Here is a 19,558-nt window from a genome sequence, read left to right as displayed (position 1 = left end):
TAAATCCACTACACACAGCCCAATCTGCTTCGGAGCTTTACCATGCTCCAATCCAAAACAGTCACGTATATGTGTATATTTGTTCAAGTACAGCTCAGGTAATACGTTTTAGGCAGTATACAGAACAGATTCGAAAAATGTGTTCGGTACATTTGTAATTCCACTTCTTTTTTTTTTACCGGATTGCCTTACCATGCAACGTTTTTATGATTTCTGCCCACTTCCTCATGTATCACTTTACAGGTGCAAACATGGTTTTCGCTGTACAATAAAACTGTGTGGAGACCTAGCCCTATGACACTGATCAGATGTTTTCTCATTGTAAGGCTAGTTTCATATGGTCCCAAAGTACGACAGCATTTTAGCATCTGTGTTACCGCCACAACAATGTCACCCCTCTCCTTCAACTCTCTTGGTTTTACTAGATAGATCATTCTATAACCTTATAGGGTTAAAGTTTGGCTCTGGTGGGTTGGGTGTTGCAGCTGTAATATGGTCACTAAGCTGTAACCTTCGTTCTATAGGGATAGCATAACAGGCATATAGCATTGGATGTGCTATTATGTTTGAGGACTACCAGTAAAACGTCACAAAATTCGAATTCACTAAGCCTCCTCTTAAAGGCTATGTATACTTTCGAAACTGTTTTTTTTTTTTGGGTGGGGGGATTTAAATGTTTATCAGTGTTTGGTGCAACTTTCTAATTTTTATTTAAAACAAAGATTTTTTTAGATACAGCTGCTTTGTATCTTGTATACAGAGCAACTGTATCGTGCACTGAAACCTGTATCCATCAGGCCAGCGGGACTCATGTGTCCAGTGACAGTGAGTCCGGTCACAAGTTCATAACTAAGATGTGATCGATAACAGGGGTATTCTGCGTGTCAGAGACACGCGGGACCAGCTGACCTGACTGATTCAGGTCTCCGTGCACGACGCATCTGTTCTGTATACAGAGTACAAAGCTTCTGTATCTCAAAGTTAGATTTTTTTTAATAAAAACTAATTAGAAAGTTGCAACAAACACACTGATAGAAATTTTTATTAAAAAAATAATCTCTTTTGAAGGTGTACATAGCCTTTTAAGAGTAAATTTCGATTTGTTTATAGTGCTGGATATTTAAAGGCTATGTACACCTTTTTGAAGACCTAAATGTAGAATCCTATTTTATACGATCTCTATTTTTTAAACCATGTAGATTATTTCAGTTTGTTCATAATAAACAAACATAGGGATGTGAACATTATATCCAGCAAAATGTACACTGTGTATTATGTAAATTACGTACATATAGGTCATGTACAAAACAAGCAATCATACAAATTACCTTTATACACTTTTGGACAGAGTGCACACTAGTAGGAAAAAATATACTTGTACAATAGGAACTTTGTACCCCTGTACAGAATTGAGGCAGGCAATAGTGGGATACGGGCTGTTTAGCCAAATCTTTCATTGTATTCACAGTTTGTTCCTGGCTGATCCACCGCATAAATAAACTTGTTGCATATGATTGTAAACTGCTGCAATTGGTTCTGAAATCAGGGGCGAGAGAGTTTCCAGTTACAAGCAATTACTTAGAGCCACTTCGAAAGGAATGTAAGCAAAAACCTATCTGTTAGGCCCCATGCACACGGCCGTAGTTTTTATCCGCTATTACAGATCCGTAATTGCAGATAGAAATGAACGTGTCGGTATTTTATCGCCCATAGATAGACGCCTTCCCATATATTTCTGGGTGTGTCCGGGTTGAAAAATTAGACAATTAATAGTATGTCCTATTTTTGGAAAATGTAAGTATATTACAAATGTATTTATAAATTACAAGCATTAACACAAAGTGGGCCCTGTTTCCAGATCCTGCTGTGGGGAACTTGATGGGTGACGTCACTCTCTGCTCTGGCCGCTTTGTTGATCTTGAATTCTTTGCCGGGTATATGACACGTCACTTGTGACGTGGTGTATATCGACTTGTTCTGCTTCACAGCCCGTAATGCGCATGCGCTATCACTGCTGTTCTCGCGGTCCCTGCTGTTCTCGAGATAACAGCAGGGGCCACGCATGCATGTTAGAACCGAACAAGCCGACATACACCACGTCTCAAGTGACGTGTCGTATACCCGGCAAATAATTCAAGATCAACAAAGCGGCAGAGAGTGACGTCACCAGTCAAGTTCCCCACGGCAGGATCTGGAAACGGGGCCACTTTTGAAAATGTAAGTATATTACAAATGTATTTACATTTATAAATTACAAGCATTAACACAGTCATTGAATCTCGGACAACCCCTTTAAGCTTGGGGAATACTAAAAAGGCCAAAATATCACTAAGGCCGACGACTGGGCGAGAATTAAAACAGTGACTTGTGAAAGCATATAAAAAAACTTCCGTCCACAACAACCGGTTGACTGGGCAGGACCACCACATATTGAGCTGGGGAGCCTTTATGATCATCGTTACACCAACACATGGCTTTATAGATCGTAATTATGTGATAGTCTATCCGGGGTTAAGTACCACCGTAGTTGAACTTTCCTAATTTGTTCTGTATGGTTGGCGCAATTGGAAAATATAATTTACCCGTATAAAGCATCTTTCCAGGTTGCAATGGAAAGAGCTAGACCGTTCCTTTTCCAATTTTAGCATAAAGTCTAATTTTTAAGAGCAAACTGGGGCAAGGAATGCATGATATGAGGTTAATAGACCTCTAGGATGGCTCCTTGAACGGGAGAAAATTATCAGCCGTTTTACTCTGGTTTGGAGAGAGTAATGATGGTGGCCGAAAGCATTTCAGCTGGGATGTTGCCAAAGGAGAGACCAATTTTAGTCATATATATGGAAGTAAGGTCTTTTAAAATGTACAAGAGTACTCAAATGTAACCATCCAGACCAGCTGCTTTTTGCATTTTAGACTATCCGTGGCCCGTGATATTTCAGTATCTGAAATAGGATCAAGTGTGATTTAGGTTGTGCAGTTAATACATAGTTTTCTAAATTGTATAGGGACCTATAAAAATCGACAAAAGTGTATCTTTTGGGATGTCACTAGAGCCATTAGACAGATGGAGGGATTAAATTTTAGAGGCTGCCAGTCTACTATTAAGCCTCCAGGATAGGAGAGTGCCAGCCTAATCTCCCGTGTGGTAGTATTAGGCCTTAGTACGCAGTAGCACCTCCTCATATTTGTGCAATAGAAAGGATTGAAACTGAAATCGTAGTGAGGACCGTTGCGACATAGAGGGTGAAGGTTAGTTCTTGTGCTGCAACTTCAGAACCGCTAATTAACCCAATAAATCCTTAATATTTTATTCCCTTTGTCGTTTTTGTGTCTGGCAGCCGTTTTATATGAAAACCCCTCTCAGGACTCCCTTATGGGTGCACAATAATGTGGATATTGTCAGTATCAGAAATAGATGTATTCCTGTAGTTGGTCCTTAAAAGTATCCACTTGATGCTTGTGCTGTATCCGATAAGGGTTTACTTTCAATGCAGGAGGGCTAGGTTAGGGGCAGTTTTCCACAATATCCAAACTGAGTGCATGGTCAGACCATGTGATGTTACCAATATTACCGGTGGATACTAAAAAATAATAGATTCTGGAATGTGATAAATTGATTTGGGAAAGGCAGGTGTATTCGTGCTCACCCACTATGTCGTTTAAATAAGCCTCAGATACCAACCCTGTAAGTTCGGATCTCTGACCTCAAGCAGAACTACGACAGTCTATGTCTTCATTTACAGGTAAGTTAAAAATTCCCTACTGACACTATAGTGCCTTGCGTCACCCCTTTTATTTATTTTTTAAGAGTTTAAAATGGCGAGTTGGGTGCGTACCTATTGGCCAACGTGTAAGGAGTTATTGGTGCATAGGAGGATAATATGTTTGCCAGCTGGGTCTGTGATATACTTAACGGTTAAATTCACAGAATTCTCAATACCAATGATAATCCCTTCTTTCTTGTGTATAACAGGAGAATATCGGAAAATTGTTTATGGACACATCTATGCGTATCAGTTGCTGAGATGTGAGTCTTATGCAAATATCACATCGCCATAAGACTTAATTTAGGATATTGGGAATACCCCTTTATCACCAAACCACAGGATAGGTGATAATTTTATTATCACTGGGGGTACCATTTAGGGACCCCCACCATTCGTGACAATGGAGGTCCTGAACCCCCAGATCCTCACTACTCAACCGCAGTGGAGAGGACGTTGAATGGAGCGACCTCTGTTTCAGTCATTCTCATATCATAGTCAGTGAATGGAGCGGCGAGCACCTCCTCAACCACTGCTTCATTCAATCTCCTCTCTGCGAAGAGTGCAGTGAGAAGAATCTGGAGTTTCGGGGCCCCCGTTCTCCCAATCTGTGGGTACTAGCGCCAAAGGCATGTACAATATAGGTAATGGCTACCTTACAGCACCATTTCTCAGGTAGATGCTTGGTATAAGAGATGGTGTCCTCTTGTGCGAGTCCTGAGCCAATAGAATACCCAGCAATTTAACCACCTGGGTGGCAGACTGCATTGAGTCCCCTTTTTTAACGGTAACGATCGGTTTGACTAGGAATCCCCAACAATATCTGATTTGTTTGTCGCATATAGAGTATTGGTGAGACTTGTGGGTAGACCAATACCTGCAAAATCATCTGCTGGAGTCAGGTTTTAGCGTATCGCCCTTAAAGGCATGCTTCGCTTGGTAAAGTCGATCCAAGCTATTGCATCCTGTGGAATAGTGGTATCAAGTCCCGATGGTTTGGGGATCCTATGAATTAGATTGATGGTAAAATCCAAAGTTGTAGCAGAAGGCAAAGCAGCCACGAGAAGATTCTTTAGGAGTTGTTCCACTTTATCCTGTTCAATTGTCTCGGAAATGCCCACAGTCTCGCTTTGTTGCCTCTCTTGCGGTCTTCAATATCAGAGCTAGGCAAGCAAATCCAGATTCCAGCGTCTCATTCGCATTCGTTGGTTGCGGAACACGACAAATTCGACTTTTAGCTCCCCCCCCCCTTAATTAGGAGGTTTCTCAAGTTGCTGGGCTTTGCACATTATTTCCCTTACCATGCCATTTATGTCCTCCCGCATTGAAGACCTTAGAGGGACAAGTAGGGATTTCATGGTGGATGCTGTAGGAGGCGGCTCAGAAGAGAAATGTGGCGTCTCACATGTAGCAGCATTCTGAGAGAAGAGACCTGCGAGATGTAGTAAGATGGAGGTCACTCTGGGGATAGGCCCAATTCGGACTGCAGTATCCTCTGGAAAAACGCTTTAGTTTAGCTGGTCTTACATGCTATTTCACCTTCCTGACCATGAGGGTAGTCTCTCAGTAGATGCCACACGCCAACTAGATCTACTATATCTTTTATTTTACTACTTAAGAAGTCACGTTTTATTTTTACACCAAACTGGGCACCAGAAATAGGTAGACCTTTTTAAAATATTACCACAAAATGCTAACTCTTTTTTTTAAATAATTTCTCCCCTACAAACAGTATATCACTGTGTGTGTACACACGTACATGTACATTCATTGGATTTACCCTATTGTGTGAAACTGACAACTGAGTAAATGCTTTTCTTCCATCTTTGGGGGAGATTTGCAAACTAGTGGATTTAACATCCAAATATGAACAAATGTCATCCACATTCTGCAGAAATTTTCCTGACACAAATTATGCAGCTGATTAAAAAATTTGTACCACAGGTCAAGTTCCAGCACGCACCGTTTATGTTTTTTTTTGCAGATTGTCCCCATTAAATTCAATGGGGAAGAATTAAAATTCACAATCAAATCTAGTTGTTGATTTTGATGCAGTTCTGCAAGTTCACAGGAGCGCTAGGTGATGTGATTTATAGTGGGGTTTTTCTGTGGTGTGGATTTTCCTGCAGCTGCGAACTGCAATACTTTGCTTTGTATGCCTTTTTAAAAATTGATTTGATAAAAAGTATGTATGTATATATATATATATATATGTATGTACACAAAGTGAATCTAATAACTATAATTAAAGTGGTCTATCATAAGTTATCGCCTATCCACGGGCTAGGTGATGTCTGTTTGGGGGGGGGGGGGGCCTGACCGCTGGGACCCCCACCGATCCCGAGAACCAGGGTCCCAGAGTACCCTATGTGATAGTTGCGTGGTACTGCGTATGCTCTGCTCTTTTCACTTAGGGGCTGCCGTAGATAGATGTCTGTACGGTACAGATATCACCTAGTGCTTTGAATAGATCATTAAAGGGGTTGTCCACCTTCAGACAACTGATGACCTATCCACAGGATAGGTCGTCAGTATTTCATCTCTGCGGGTCCGACACCCGGACCCTGCACCGTTAAGCCGCTCCGGGCACCGGATGTTGTGGCACATAATGCTATGTACGGAGCCCAGAAGTAGTTGGCTCTGTACATAGCATATCGGCCGTGCTGCAGGTCTGCTCATATTCACTTGAATAGGAGCAGAGCTGCAGTACTGCATCTCGACTGCTTTTCTGTGGCCGGAGCCATCTGCTACCAGCTGATCTGAGCGGGCCCCAGGTGTCGGAACCCCGCATGTACTGGTGACCTATCCGGTGGATAGGTAATCAGTTGTCAGAAGCTGGAAAACCCCTTTACCTATGAGGACCCCCCTTTAAATGCTATTTGCTAATTGATTCTGATGGTGAAAAATAGATCTCCTTGGGAGCTTTGACCTGAAAGCTCCACACCATTAATGTTTATGTTGAAAGTAGGCCCCCCAATGTTACTGATATTATTTTGTAGCTATTTAGTAGTTCTCAGTAGTTGAATGTTTTTGTTGGATTAGTTCTAACATATCAGAGGTTAACGTTCACAAGGTACATAAGGGACATAAGCAAAATCCCTGTGAGACGTGTGTTTAATTGAATCTTCCAGGCGGAGGCTCAGGTCCCTTGAATCTGCCATTTATGTCAAGTGGTTTAAATTGATAGTGTCGGTCCCATGTGGTATCTGAACTTGGTACTTGAGATCCTAAGCAAGTTAACTCCTCCTCATATCTGTGTATTTTGTGACATGCGTTCGTCGTGGAGCTTTCTGTTCTTTATTTTCTAATCGCTGCTAAAACCTAGTCTTGGCTCCAGAAGCCGCTGAAATTCTCTGCGCTTTCCTACCAGATTTTTTTTTCTCGGAGTAGAAGTTTACTTTCACCACTGCTATTACTTCAGCTGTTCATAGCAGAAATATTATCTATTCTCCTGGGCACTGTAAGACAAGTGATGCTCTCCAGAGTGTATTTTCAACAATCTGTGGTGAAACTTGTAGATGTAGCTTAGGTCTCAGCAGCTCCACTCTCTAGCATATGATCTCGCTCTGATGGTAACACTAACTTGAATCCAATGAAATCCAAAAAGAGGTAAGAACTGGCTTTGATTTAATTCCTTTCTTATCCGGATATTCTAGTTACTTGTATACAGCAATAATAGGGGTATATGGATGTGTCCCTATTTGGCTTTGCACAGGCTGTTAGTTTGACACTTACTGCATGGTTAGGTCTTGGAAACCCCCCAGCCCCCCCCCCCCTCCCATATATGTTGATACTCATGGCTTTTATCATTGGTGTGTTCATCTTGTTAGATATGCTTTGTAGTTGTCTCTAGTATGGTTGTGTAGATGTGTAATCTGTGTTTGCCCCTCAGCCATAATTTGAGATTTGTTTCTTCATTTTGTGTTTTATTTTTGCTGCTCTGTAAGGGTATGTGCACACGAGGGCATTACGTCCGTAATTGACGGACGTATTTCGGCCGCAAGTGCCGGACCGAACACAGGGCAGGGAGCCGAGCTCCTAGCATCATAGTTATGTACGACGCTAGGAGTGCCTGCCTCGCTGCCGGACAACTGTCCCGTACTGAAAACATGATTACAGCATCGTATATAACTATGATGCTAGGAGCCCGGCTCCCTGCACTGTGTTCAGTCCGGGACTTGCAGCCGAAATACGTCCGTCAATTACGGACGTAATGCCCTCGTGTGCACATACCCTTAGAGTATTCACTTTATTGTTCCTTTTCTCCTTATCTGTCTGGAAATAAACTGATCAAATAATGCAATTTGTAGAACTCAAGTAATATTCAGTCCTGTTCAGTTTAAAAGCTTTCTTAGACCAAACAATTTGTCTAATTTTTACCATTCACTTGGTTTTCATTTGCTCTGTATTTATACATTTAGGAATTTTAGTCAATTCTGCATTTTCTGTCAGTCTCCCCAGACATTCTGTGCATATATTTTCTGCTCATCTGATGTGGGCTCTTGAGCCCATTGTAGCTCCACTTACATAACTGGAGACCTTGTAATTCACATTACATAGGTTTCCATACTTGTCAGTTTTTATAAATTTTATTTTAGTGTTCTTACATCTAGCACGATGTTCTGTAGCACATATTTGGCACAGTTTGTTTTCAGCTTTGTCAGAAGCACCACATTTTAGAAAAATCCTTTCATTGTTTGATACTATAGTGGATAATTTTAGCTTATTGGCAGTTCCCATGTAATGTTCAGAGAATTTCAGCTACTATGCCTTTTAGGTGATTTTTGCAGCCAAAGAATTCAGTTTACTTCCTACAGAAGTAGTTGTTTTTTGGTTTTTTTTACACGTTCAAGTTATGCCAGGCCTGGAGAAAAATCATATCTAGTTTTAGGAGCAATCAATGATTCGTCTGATGTGGACACTATCTTATGTAGATTTTGCGAATTCTAGCTCTCTAGACCTTGACACATGTGAAATGTAGTTGAAAACTCTGTTTGCAAGTTCAGTTTTTGCCTCTAATACTCCAGACGGGAGTCCAACACAGAATACGTGGTCTCTTGCCACTACATATTACACTGTTGAACAAAAGGATGCATAAAGGACTATGTCGCCAGGGTGGATTTTGTAGTGGCTATAGCGACCTGGCTACCAAGTTTGTTTGTTTTTTTTTGTCTGGACTCTTGCCTGTTGTGTAACTTTATTTGACATCTCGATGCAGAAAAAAAAGGATATTAGGATATATCTTACATATTAATGGGATTGCTTAAGTATTTCTAGCAATACCCTGCTTTTACTTCGAATGACTTTCAACTAAAAGTGAACTAGGGTGTAGTGGCCCCATGTACATTCTACAAATGCAGAGTTTTCAGTTCACATCTGTACAGAAATATTACCAAATATGAAATGATGCATTAGGCATGTCTTTCAGCTGTGGGGGAAAATCCAGGTTTGTAATGCTTTGGAACACATTGTTTTACAAATAAATTGCTACGTCACTTGGGTATTTTGTGATCTGGCATAATATTTCTGGTAAGAATTTTTTTTTTTTTCATCATATGGAAGACAAAATCATTTGTTTTTTAAAGATATTAATGTACTTATCAGTATTTTTAAAGGGGGAATTCATTTAATGTAACAATATAAATTAAAAACAAAAGATGAAACCTGTTTGTTTCAAGCAATGTGAAAATAATTTGTGATAAAAACAAGTGGTACTGCGAAGTGTGTTTAACTGAAAACTCGGGGAGTTAACTTTGCATATGTTGCTGCTTTCCTTAGAAAAGGGTTAAAATTATGTCCAGAACAAGAGAAGTAATATAATACGGCTGTCTCTGATTGCAGAACAACAAAATTCGACTTAATCAAAAGGCTACAAAAAGCCATTAAGTCGTTGTGTGTACGTACGTACGTACGTACGTACGTACGTACGTACGTACGTACGTACGTACGTACGTACGATGTGTTAATGGCTTTTTGTAGCCTTTTGATAAAGTCGAATTTACAGTAAATGTTGATCTGCAAGCACAGACAACTGAATCCTATTACTTGTTCTGGACACTTGCATTCGTCTTAAAGTTTTTGATCTGCATTTTTACGTTATGTCTTCAAAGTTTTGTCTTGCATTTTTTTTAATGCTAAATCAATTTTTACTTTATATTTTTCCCCCTAGTTCTCGATCACGTTCAAGGTCTTACTCACCTGGTTATAATAGAGAGAGGAACCACCCAAGAGTCTACCAAAATCGTGATTTTCGTGGTCACAATCGAGGTTATCGAAGACCATACTATTTCCGTGGACGTGGTAGAGGCTTTTATCCACGAGGTCAACATAACCGTGGGGGATATGTGAATTACCGCCCCAATTGGCAAAATTACAACCGCCAACCATATAGTCCTCGCAGGGCCCGATCTCGTTCACGCTCTCCAAAAAGAAGATCCATGTCTCCCAGGTCCAGGAGCCATTCAAGAAATTCTGACAAGTCCTCATCTGACCGCTCTCGTAGGTCTTCATCCTCTAGGTCTTCCTCCAATCACAGCCGAGTAGAGACAAAACGTAAATCGAAAAAGGATAAGAAGAGTCGTTCAAAGGATCAAAGGTCCTCAGCTCATGCATCAGATGATGACTCAAAGGAACAGTCTACATCTGGGGCAGCGGATCCTAATAGCAAAGAGGGGAGTAAAGCCTGGCAGGATATGGAAGCCTATGATGAAAGCCCCGCACCTCAACACAGTCCTGCAGAACGTGCACCAACACTTAAAAGCTCTGTACAATCAGTGGTGGTTAGACGCTGTTCTCCTAGGCCTAGCCCTGTGCAGAAGCCTAGTCCACCCTCACCCACTGTTTTACAGAGTAGCGGTTCCTTCAGGGCATCTTCTCGTCAAAGCCCATTTGAACATAGCTTGAGTCCACCAAGGAAAAGTTCTTTGAGCAAGAGCCCGCCCTCGATGAGTTCACTTTACGGTAATAATCAAAAAGAAGAGGGCCGATCTGGAGAGATGACGGCACCAGTAGGAACGGGATATAAGAGGTATATTTTGTGGTATCCTACCCATTTTATTGCTACTTCATGCTACTCATTGACATATGTGCCTTTAGTGCTACTTAAATAAATAAATAAATATATTATATATATATATATATATATATATATATATATATATATATATAATTATGACTTTATATGCAGAGTAAGTAGATGGAATTTGTTTTCTATTATACTTTGAATATTACTGAACATCATGCCTTTTCAGCCAGTGGTAGTCTAAATATATTGACCGATACAAATTAAGCTCACACGTGGCTTATTTTATAATACTCTATTTTTACTGTGAGCCATATGATGGGGAAACCTCTGAAAAGTTCCCTGTGAAGCCGAAGGAAAAGCTCAATTACCAGCCTAAATTAAAAATGGCCATATCACTAAATCATAAGAGCGATCTAGAAAGCTTGGTAATTCTGCTTTACTTAGAGATATTGCCACTTTTTTGTTATGTTGCGACTGCCTATTTGCAAGTGACATCAGAAATTGCAGCTACGTTAGGTGTCCCAGCAACTAATGGTAAGCACTCACGTTATTTTTTTAAGTGTTGACAAAGTGACAGCTCATCATCTGTTTTTCATGTAATTCAAAATTGACAACCAATATGGCTTCACTTCCTGTTGTGACCTTAGCAACAAGTTCTTCCACAACAAAACCGGAAATTGACAATATATCTGTGTATAGCAAACACGATTAACAAATTGGCTACTGCTTTAAATGGAGTCTGTCCCCAGAAATTGGCCTATCAAAGCAGCAGCACAGTAATGTAGTGCAGCCTCCCCTGAATATGATGCAGTTCTCACTTTTCAGATGGGCAGTTCCTTTGCAGCGATAATAACTTTATTCTTAATATGTAAATGAGCTTTTTGTAGCAAGGAGGGCGTCACCGTTGCTCCAAACAGCTCTACCTTCTATCCTCAGTCTGTCCCTCCCTCTCTTTCTGTTGAGTGATTGACATGTGCCTCAGCTTCTGAATCGACACATGTGCAGTACAGCACTGGAGTTTCACTGGTCGAATCGTCCGTTTACGTCACGCTACCCCCGGGGTTCCGTACTGTGCATGCGCCAATTCAGAAGCCAAGGTGCTGGTGCGCTCAGGAGAATACAGGGCCAGGCGTGATTACGGCTTCTACACTACCTGGCTCTGTCCATCAAAGAAGGGAGAGAAGGTCAGACTGGGCATAGAAGGTAGAGCTGTTTGGAGCCACGGTGACACCCTCGTTGCTCCAAAAAGCTCATTTGCATATGAAGAATAAAGTTCTCGCTGCAACAGAGCCACTAATCTAAAAATTGAAAGCCGCGTTATATTCAGGAGAGGCTACACTATTATAATGCAGTTACTTTTATAAGCCAATTTCTGAGGACAGACTCTCTAACTTCTGTTACAATTGTATATGGGCATTTTTGAATGGAAAGCCTCTTCCCTGCAAGAGTCTAGGAATGCAGCCACAGGAGGCTTTAGCATGCAAAAGTTGCAATGCAATTCTTTACATATACAGAGTAAATTCCCCCATGTACAGTACATTTTTTTTTTTTTTTTGTTTTGTTCTGCAACTTCTGTAAACCAGCGTAGATTTAGGGAGATGGCTAGTATTGGGCCTCATGCACACGACTGTAGTTGCGTGCATGGTCCAGGATTACGGCACGGACAGCCCAAGACGTGTCATCCGCGGGCCAGCCTCAACCATGGACCGTGCACACACAGGAATGCATTGTTTAATGAGCCCAGACCACAAATGTGGGACGTAAAATCACATTTCCTTCTTTTTTTTTTCTTTTCTGTCCGTGCTCTGAGCAATGCACAGACGGTGGAAACCACGGTCGTGTGCATTTGCCCATAGGATATAATGTGCCCTATACTATCCGCAATTGCGGATAGTATGCGGATGCAAGTGCACGTTCATGTGCATGAGGCCTTACTGTATGATCTTGTCACACTACTTTTTAGACGTTTTCCACAACTAGTTTCGAGATATTGTGTTCCAGTTTTGGATGTAACCTAACATAAACATTTTCTTTGCTTCCTGATTTGGTAGTTGCATACTTTTGCTTTTAAATATGTAGAAAAAGGAATTCTTTATTATTTACCGGTTAATTTTGGAAAATCCCACTGACCACAATCTGTTCTAGAAGAACATTTGCATAAGAGCAGTTGAACCTTCAGGCTTTAACCAGGTTTTACCCAAACTAATACATGTCTCCTCTTTAATACACTTGTTTTTATATATCTATATTTTTGTTTTTATTTTGTTTACAGTGTGCAGGCAATTTTTAAACCCTCTAGGAGACTTTCATCATTGTTGAAGTATTTTTGGCCTGTTGAGGCATTATATTCCGGTTTGTGTTCTTTTTAAGAGAAACGCACCGAAGCAGAGGAAAAAAATATATATCATGGTCTTAGAATTCAGACCAAATAACCTAATCAGATATAAGAGCACTTTCAAAACTGCCGCTCTACTCAGTTCAGGTTGGTACAGTGACTGCAGTAGTTTGGATATAAGCATAATCTCTCTTAAGATCCAGAGATAAGTTTAGGACGAGCAGTGGTAAGTATCTGTTTTTGATTGCACTCAGATAGGGTCCATGTCATTTTCCATGCTCATGTACTCCTAAAGCAGCAGTTCCACTGAATAGCTTATATGCCGGAGCTAAATAAAAAGTGCAGCTCGGCTCTTGACCAACATGAGTGTGCTATTCTTCACTAATATCTAGAACCTATCTGTATTATTTATTACACTTTTACCTGATGTGTGTATCGCAAAGACAAGTCATTGGCAAAGTAGAACTGCTGCTTTCAGTTGTTGTGCCGTCAAACTGTCTCCACGTGTTACCACTATTTCCAAGCCAGTTTTATTTCATGTGGCGTTACCTTCAAGCTGTAGTTTTGTAATATTACCACCACATTTAGTTTTTCCAGCCATGAGCCTTAGTTACTCAGTGTGATATCATCCTAGTGGGCCATAAATGTCACCCTGAATTTGTCTCACATTTGACGCTAGGGGCTGTGTTCATGATGATTATTTTATTTTTTTTCTTTATTTTTCGGTCTTAAATTTAGAAGGAATCTACCTGATAACCTGCATTGTGCATATTACCTCTTTTTAGTGTGTCGGTTAGGAGGTATCCATATATTCATTTTCTTTCCATCCCAAAGGTTCATGGAGGAGCAGAAAAATAAGGCCTCTGAGATGGAGAAAGAGAATGGAAAGGAAAAGGATAAGATGTCTAATTTGGAGAAAATGAAGGATCGTAACAGCCCTACTGATTTTGCTATGAGTGAGCTGGAGAGGGCTTATAGAAAGAGCATATCCCCAAAACGCTATAAAATGCGAGACGAGCTGGAAAAATTGAAATTGGCTGAGTTGCGATATTCAAAAGAAGAAGTGGAACAAGAGAAGAAGGGTCGAGCAAGGAAAGACTCCGATAGTGATTCCAAGAGTCAAGATCCATATGACCCAGCAAAGTGGGAAGAATTGTCTTTCATTCCCAGCACTAAGGATAAACGCAAAAAGTCAGAAGATATGGAGGATGAACTTTATGCAGAAAAATCCAAGAAGGAGGAGAAGTCCTCAAAATCTGGTCATAAAGGGTTTCTACCTGAAAAAAATTTTAGGGTTACAAGTTTCAAGGCATCAAAGGAAAGGAGCGAGTCTCCTCCCCCTAGGAAATCCTCAGAGAGTAGGGAGAAGATGTTATCCAAGGAGGACTTGTCTTTCTCCAAATCAAATTTCTCTGTTAGTAGAGAAATGGGTCCTAGTGTCCGTTTGGATTCCTTTGATGAGGACCTCGCACGGTGAGTTCAGGATTGTGGTTTTTTTTTTCCGGTTTTTTTTCATAATGGGTCTCCATTTTGTTAGTCATGTTATGTTGTACGTCATTTACAGGAATAAAGTGAAGTAACCTCACTCTTCCTGTCAAGGTGTAACATGCAAAACAGATGAACGATTTCATTACCATGAGATAGTTTTATGTTCTTTTTAAAAGAAACTCATATTTCATTTCCCTTTTCACAATTACAGTCCGAGTGGAGTAATGGCTCATGAGCGGAAACTGTCTCGTGACCTCGTTCACAGCAACAAGAAAGATCAGGAGTTCAAGTCGATTTTCCAACACATCCAATCTGCACAGCCTCAACGCAGCCCATCTGAGCTGTTTGCGCAACACATTGTGACCATTGTGCATCATGTTAAAGGTAAATTAATTGTAAAATAAAATTGTAGTAATTCGGTGCAAATGGATCCACCGTTTTTAATATATTCTCTAGTCCAATTAAGGTGCACATCATAAATAACTACTGCATTTTAGGTGTGCAGAAATGCTAAATTTAACAGAATGGCCCACATTTACTAATCGGATTACAAAAAGTGTCGAAACAAAATTGCAATTGTGAATCGCACTAAACATTCAGAAATGTTCGACGTCGTTGTCCCCGCTCATAAAGTGGTTTCCAAGTAGACTTCTATTTTCGGCCACATCTGTTATGTAAATAAAGTGAAAGTAGCGCAAATCTTTGCTAGAAAAAAAAATCTGCCTATTGAGGTCAAAAAGCACCAAAATTATCAAGAGGTATTTGCGGTTTTGATATATTTGGTGCAAATCCCTCCAATACACCGTTCTCTGTAAATGTAGGCCAATGTTTCATAGTGGACTTGTTTGGGTTTAGTTTGCCAAAAATTCAAGATAATTAATTACACGTTTTCCATATGTCTGGTAATGTTTTTATTTTTTTTAATATTGTAGAATTTTATAACTACAACCATCTGATTTCAGTTAACTGAACAAAACTGGATACTCTAAGGCCCTGTTCAGTTTTTTTTTGCAGGCAGAAAAATCTGCCTCAAAATTCCATCAGATTTTGACCTGCCCTGCACTCTTTGCCGCGCTTTTTAGCCACGGCCATTGAGCGCCGCTGGCAAAAAAACGCAGCGATAACCGCTTTCCATTGATGTCAATGGGAGGGAGGTCAGAGGCGGAAATACCTGAAGAAAGGGCATGCCGCTGCTTTTTCCCGCAAGCGTTTTTTTTTTTTGCCGTTCACGGGAGAAAAAAACTTCTATTGATTTCAATGGGAGGTGGAGATTTTGGACTTTTTTTTTGGCACGGTTTCCGCATCAAAAAACTGTGCACAGCGCCTAAGCCGTTGGGATGCATCAATGTGAAATATGAGTATCTACAACTGTTACCTAAGCTTGTCATTGGGCTTCAGCTGTATTTTAATATCTTGCTCCAAGAGTTTCTCTAATCAAATATCAGGAGTTCCGCAAGGAAATTCATGGTCGCTTAACTGTTTTAGTATTGAAGAACAGTCTCTAGATTCAACAACACCTCATCAAATATTGTTGTAGAACCTGATGCATAATGTTAATAAGATGACTTGGTTCAGAAGCTTCACTTTTATTCTTCAGTCTTCTTAAATTTGTAATGTGTTGTACAAAGTACAGCTGAGAATTCTGGACTGGATTCAAATGAGTTCAGCTTCCTAGTAAGTAGGAGAGCAGTCGAGTCAGTGGACAGGTGATAAATATATCCTGCACTATATATGACACAGACTTTGTTTTAGTAATTTACTGTGCAGCTGTTCTGAAGTTTTATCTTTGTTTTAACGAAATAGCTGCTCATGAATATTAGTTGTTCCTTCCTTATTAGCCCTCCTTAAAATACAGGATTTAGCAGCTGGTTGGTCATGTGACCTCACCTAACTTGCTGTTCTACAGGGTGGGCCATTTATATGGATACACCTAAATAAAATGGGAATGGTTGGTGATATTAACTTCCTGTTTGTGGCACATTAGTATATGGGAGGGGGGAAACTTTTCAAGCTGGGTGTTGACCATGGCGGCCATTTTGAAGTCGGCCATTTTGTATCCAACTTCAGTTTTTTCAATGGGAAGAGGGTCATGTGACTCATCAAACTTATCGAGAATTTCACAAGAAAAACAATGGTGTGCATTCAGACACTGGCCACCCTTTAGACTCATTCAGACACTGGCCACCCTTTAGACTCATTCAGACACTGGCCACCCTTTAGACTCATTCAGACACTGGCCACCCTTTAGACTCATTCAGACACTGGCCACCCTTTAGACTCATTCACTTGAAAGTAAGTGTTACTGAAAAATGGCACAAAGACATAAAAAAAGGAAAATCCCATTTACCTGAATGATCACAAGGGAATATACCATAAACTAGTACTAGTACTGCTCCACATTGAACATTTGATGGAAGCCTTGAAACAATCGCATTGCTGATCTGATGGAGTTGTATTGTACTAGACTGGAGTGTGAAAGAAACCGTTCCACAAATGTGGTTAACACGACGGTGCAAAATTACACATGGATGGAGAATTTAGAATTATTGCTTTTGTAACTTGGATATTTTGTCTCAAGTGACCGAGAACTTGTTTTGTCATTATTTAACAGAGCATCATTTTGGTCCCTCCACAATGACACTGAGTGAACGTTTCTCCTCTTATTTAAAGAGGCCAAAAGAACAGGAACCATCGAAAAATCGGAAGAGTCCAGAAATTCACAGGTACCACCTATTCGAAGGTTTTACCATGTTACACCTTTTTCATTGATGCTCGGTTTACAGTAGATTGCCAAGTTCATATTCTATTTCTTATTTTCTTTTTACATTTTGTACAGGAGAATTGACATTTCTCCTAGTGCTTTTAGAAAACATGGGATTTCGCATGAAGAAACCAAACAAACAAAAGAAGGAAGCCACAAGGTAAAGACAGTCTTTTTTTTTTTTTTTTATCACCATCACATAAACTAAAAAGCCTGCAAACTACTAGGTGTTTTCTCTCTTTAAGAAATGCTTCTATCTTGCTCTCTACTTAAGTTTGTGTTTTTCTTTTAAGGATGTGAAATATTTCTAAAAAATGAACTGCAAAGTGTTAAATGTTTAATAAATCAAAATCTATATATCAACAACCTTTATGAAGTGGTTTAGGATATGGTAAAATTGAAATCACTCCAAGGTCTATTGTGGTTGAACTTGAAAGACAGAGGAATTTTGGAACCAAAATCTCCAGTGATGAGCAAATGACCCTAATGTATTTTTGGGTTCTGCTTGTAAGTATTCCACTCTATTGTATACCAGAAACGTTTTGTTAATAACAGATGGTTGCATGCCCTGAACAGTGGAAATTCCACCCACCCATTTTGTAGAATTCTGGTGATTGTTACCTGTAAATTAAGGCTGTGTTCAGACAAGTTTTGCAAAACGCGTCTTTGTTTCATCAGGAAAAATTTACTGTAACTCTGTATTGTCATTGCGTTCCATGTGTTTAATTTTTAATGTCCATGTAGCATTAGTTATACAGCTTTTCACGTATGTCCAAGAAACAGGATACTGCTCTGGCAGTACTTTCTACATTCTTTTCAACATTGCTAACAAGCCGTCAGTGAAACACTGACTACTCAGATTTATTTTTTATTTTTTCACGGACCAATTGACTTGAATTGGCAAGTCTAGTGCGAAAATGGGACCAAAGTAGTGCATGCTGAGATTTTTCTTTGCATGGACCAACGGACCGTGTGGAAAATGAGACGTGAATTGCATCACACGCACATGAACAACGCCTGTCTGCAAAGGCCCAAACTCTATTTCTGTGCCAGTGACCTTGAATAATATCTGCTTACGACTTCTATGAATTCATAGAATATAGACAAAAAAGTGATCATTCCAGTAGATTACTTTAACCAAAATGTTGTGTTACTAAAGGAGTGGGAACAGCACGATGCTGATGACCTCTATCTTCTGTTAGTATAAAAGGAAAAGAAAATTGAAAGGATATAACCTTAAAGGGAGTTTTATTTGTCAGAAAATAAAAGTCCGTTTTTAATATTTTTTTACTTTTTATTTATTATAACATATTTACTTCCTCTTCTGTTGAGATACCTTTCATTGTAATCCTGCCTGTAAGGACTGCTGAAATGTTAACGTCTCTATTATAAAGCCATTGACAATAGGAGGTGTGTGTGTGTCAGTCAGCCAGTCCCGCTCTCCTCGCCCCCCCCCCCCCCCAACATCTGCCATCCGTGGAGAATAGGGAGGCCCCAATTAACACAAAATTATCGCCCGAAAATCGGAAAGTTTGTCTAAAATGTATCTTCTCTATGGCCAGCGGGTTACAACGAGATTACACTTGCTCTGCTGTAACTACCACAGAAACGGTAACAAAGTGCAGAGATTGTGAATAGACATCCCATGGAATGTCTATTCACTGTCTAAACACTTCAGTATTGTTAATGTGTTCGTATAAGAGAGCGTATAGCGATCTGAAAGGATCCCTATGCGCTGCCTAAATGAATGGAAAGAAGTGTATGACGCTGATTGGTCAGCGTCATACACTCCTCTGTACAACGCCCACTTGGTCTGAAGTAAAAACACGCCCACTTGGGCATTAAGGCACATTAGCATAAATCTAAAATCTAATAAAGTAGTGAAAATAGATAGTTTTTTTTAAATAAAAAGCACTGTTGTCACCTACATTACAGCGCTGATCTCCTTATGTAGGAGATACGGCACTTATAATGTGGTGACAGAGCCTCTTTAAGCCCATATTGATTATATTACTGTATATTCAATATGTTTCGGTAAACTGCTAAAATGCCAAAGCTTGTGTCACTGTCCAAATAATTGTGTGTGTGTGTGTGTGTGTGTACACACACACAGGGTGGGCCATTTATATGGATACACCTAAATAAAATGGGAATGGTTGGTGATATTAACTTCCTGTTTGTGGCAC

The 19,558-nt window shown here is 40.1% G+C and overlaps 1 protein-coding gene across 7 annotated transcripts in view; it reads left to right on the top strand.

Annotated features, from left to right (window-relative positions):
• Positions 1–19,558, top strand: part of THRAP3 (thyroid hormone receptor associated protein 3) — a 63,883-nt gene that overhangs the window by 32,673 nt on the left and 11,652 nt on the right. For 6 of the 7 annotated variants that reach the window (XM_075853281.1, XM_075853278.1, XM_075853277.1 and 3 more), the window contains 5 exons: positions 9,934–10,791; positions 13,958–14,596; positions 14,823–14,995; positions 17,223–17,334; positions 17,439–17,532. In XM_075853281.1, the coding sequence (XP_075709396.1) occupies positions 9,934–10,791; positions 13,958–14,596; positions 14,823–14,995; positions 17,223–17,334; positions 17,439–17,532 (1,876 nt within the window). The remainder of the gene's footprint in view (positions 1–9,933; positions 10,792–13,957; positions 14,597–14,822; positions 14,996–17,222; positions 17,335–17,438; positions 17,533–19,558) is intronic. The other variant, XM_075853280.1, reaches the window with a different exon arrangement.

This window comes from Rhinoderma darwinii, chromosome 2 (genome assembly GCF_050947455.1).
Source record: "Rhinoderma darwinii isolate aRhiDar2 chromosome 2, aRhiDar2.hap1, whole genome shotgun sequence".
Lineage (NCBI taxonomy): Eukaryota > Metazoa > Chordata > Amphibia > Anura > Rhinodermatidae > Rhinoderma > Rhinoderma darwinii.
This window is presented reverse-complemented; position numbering and strand designations above follow the sequence as displayed.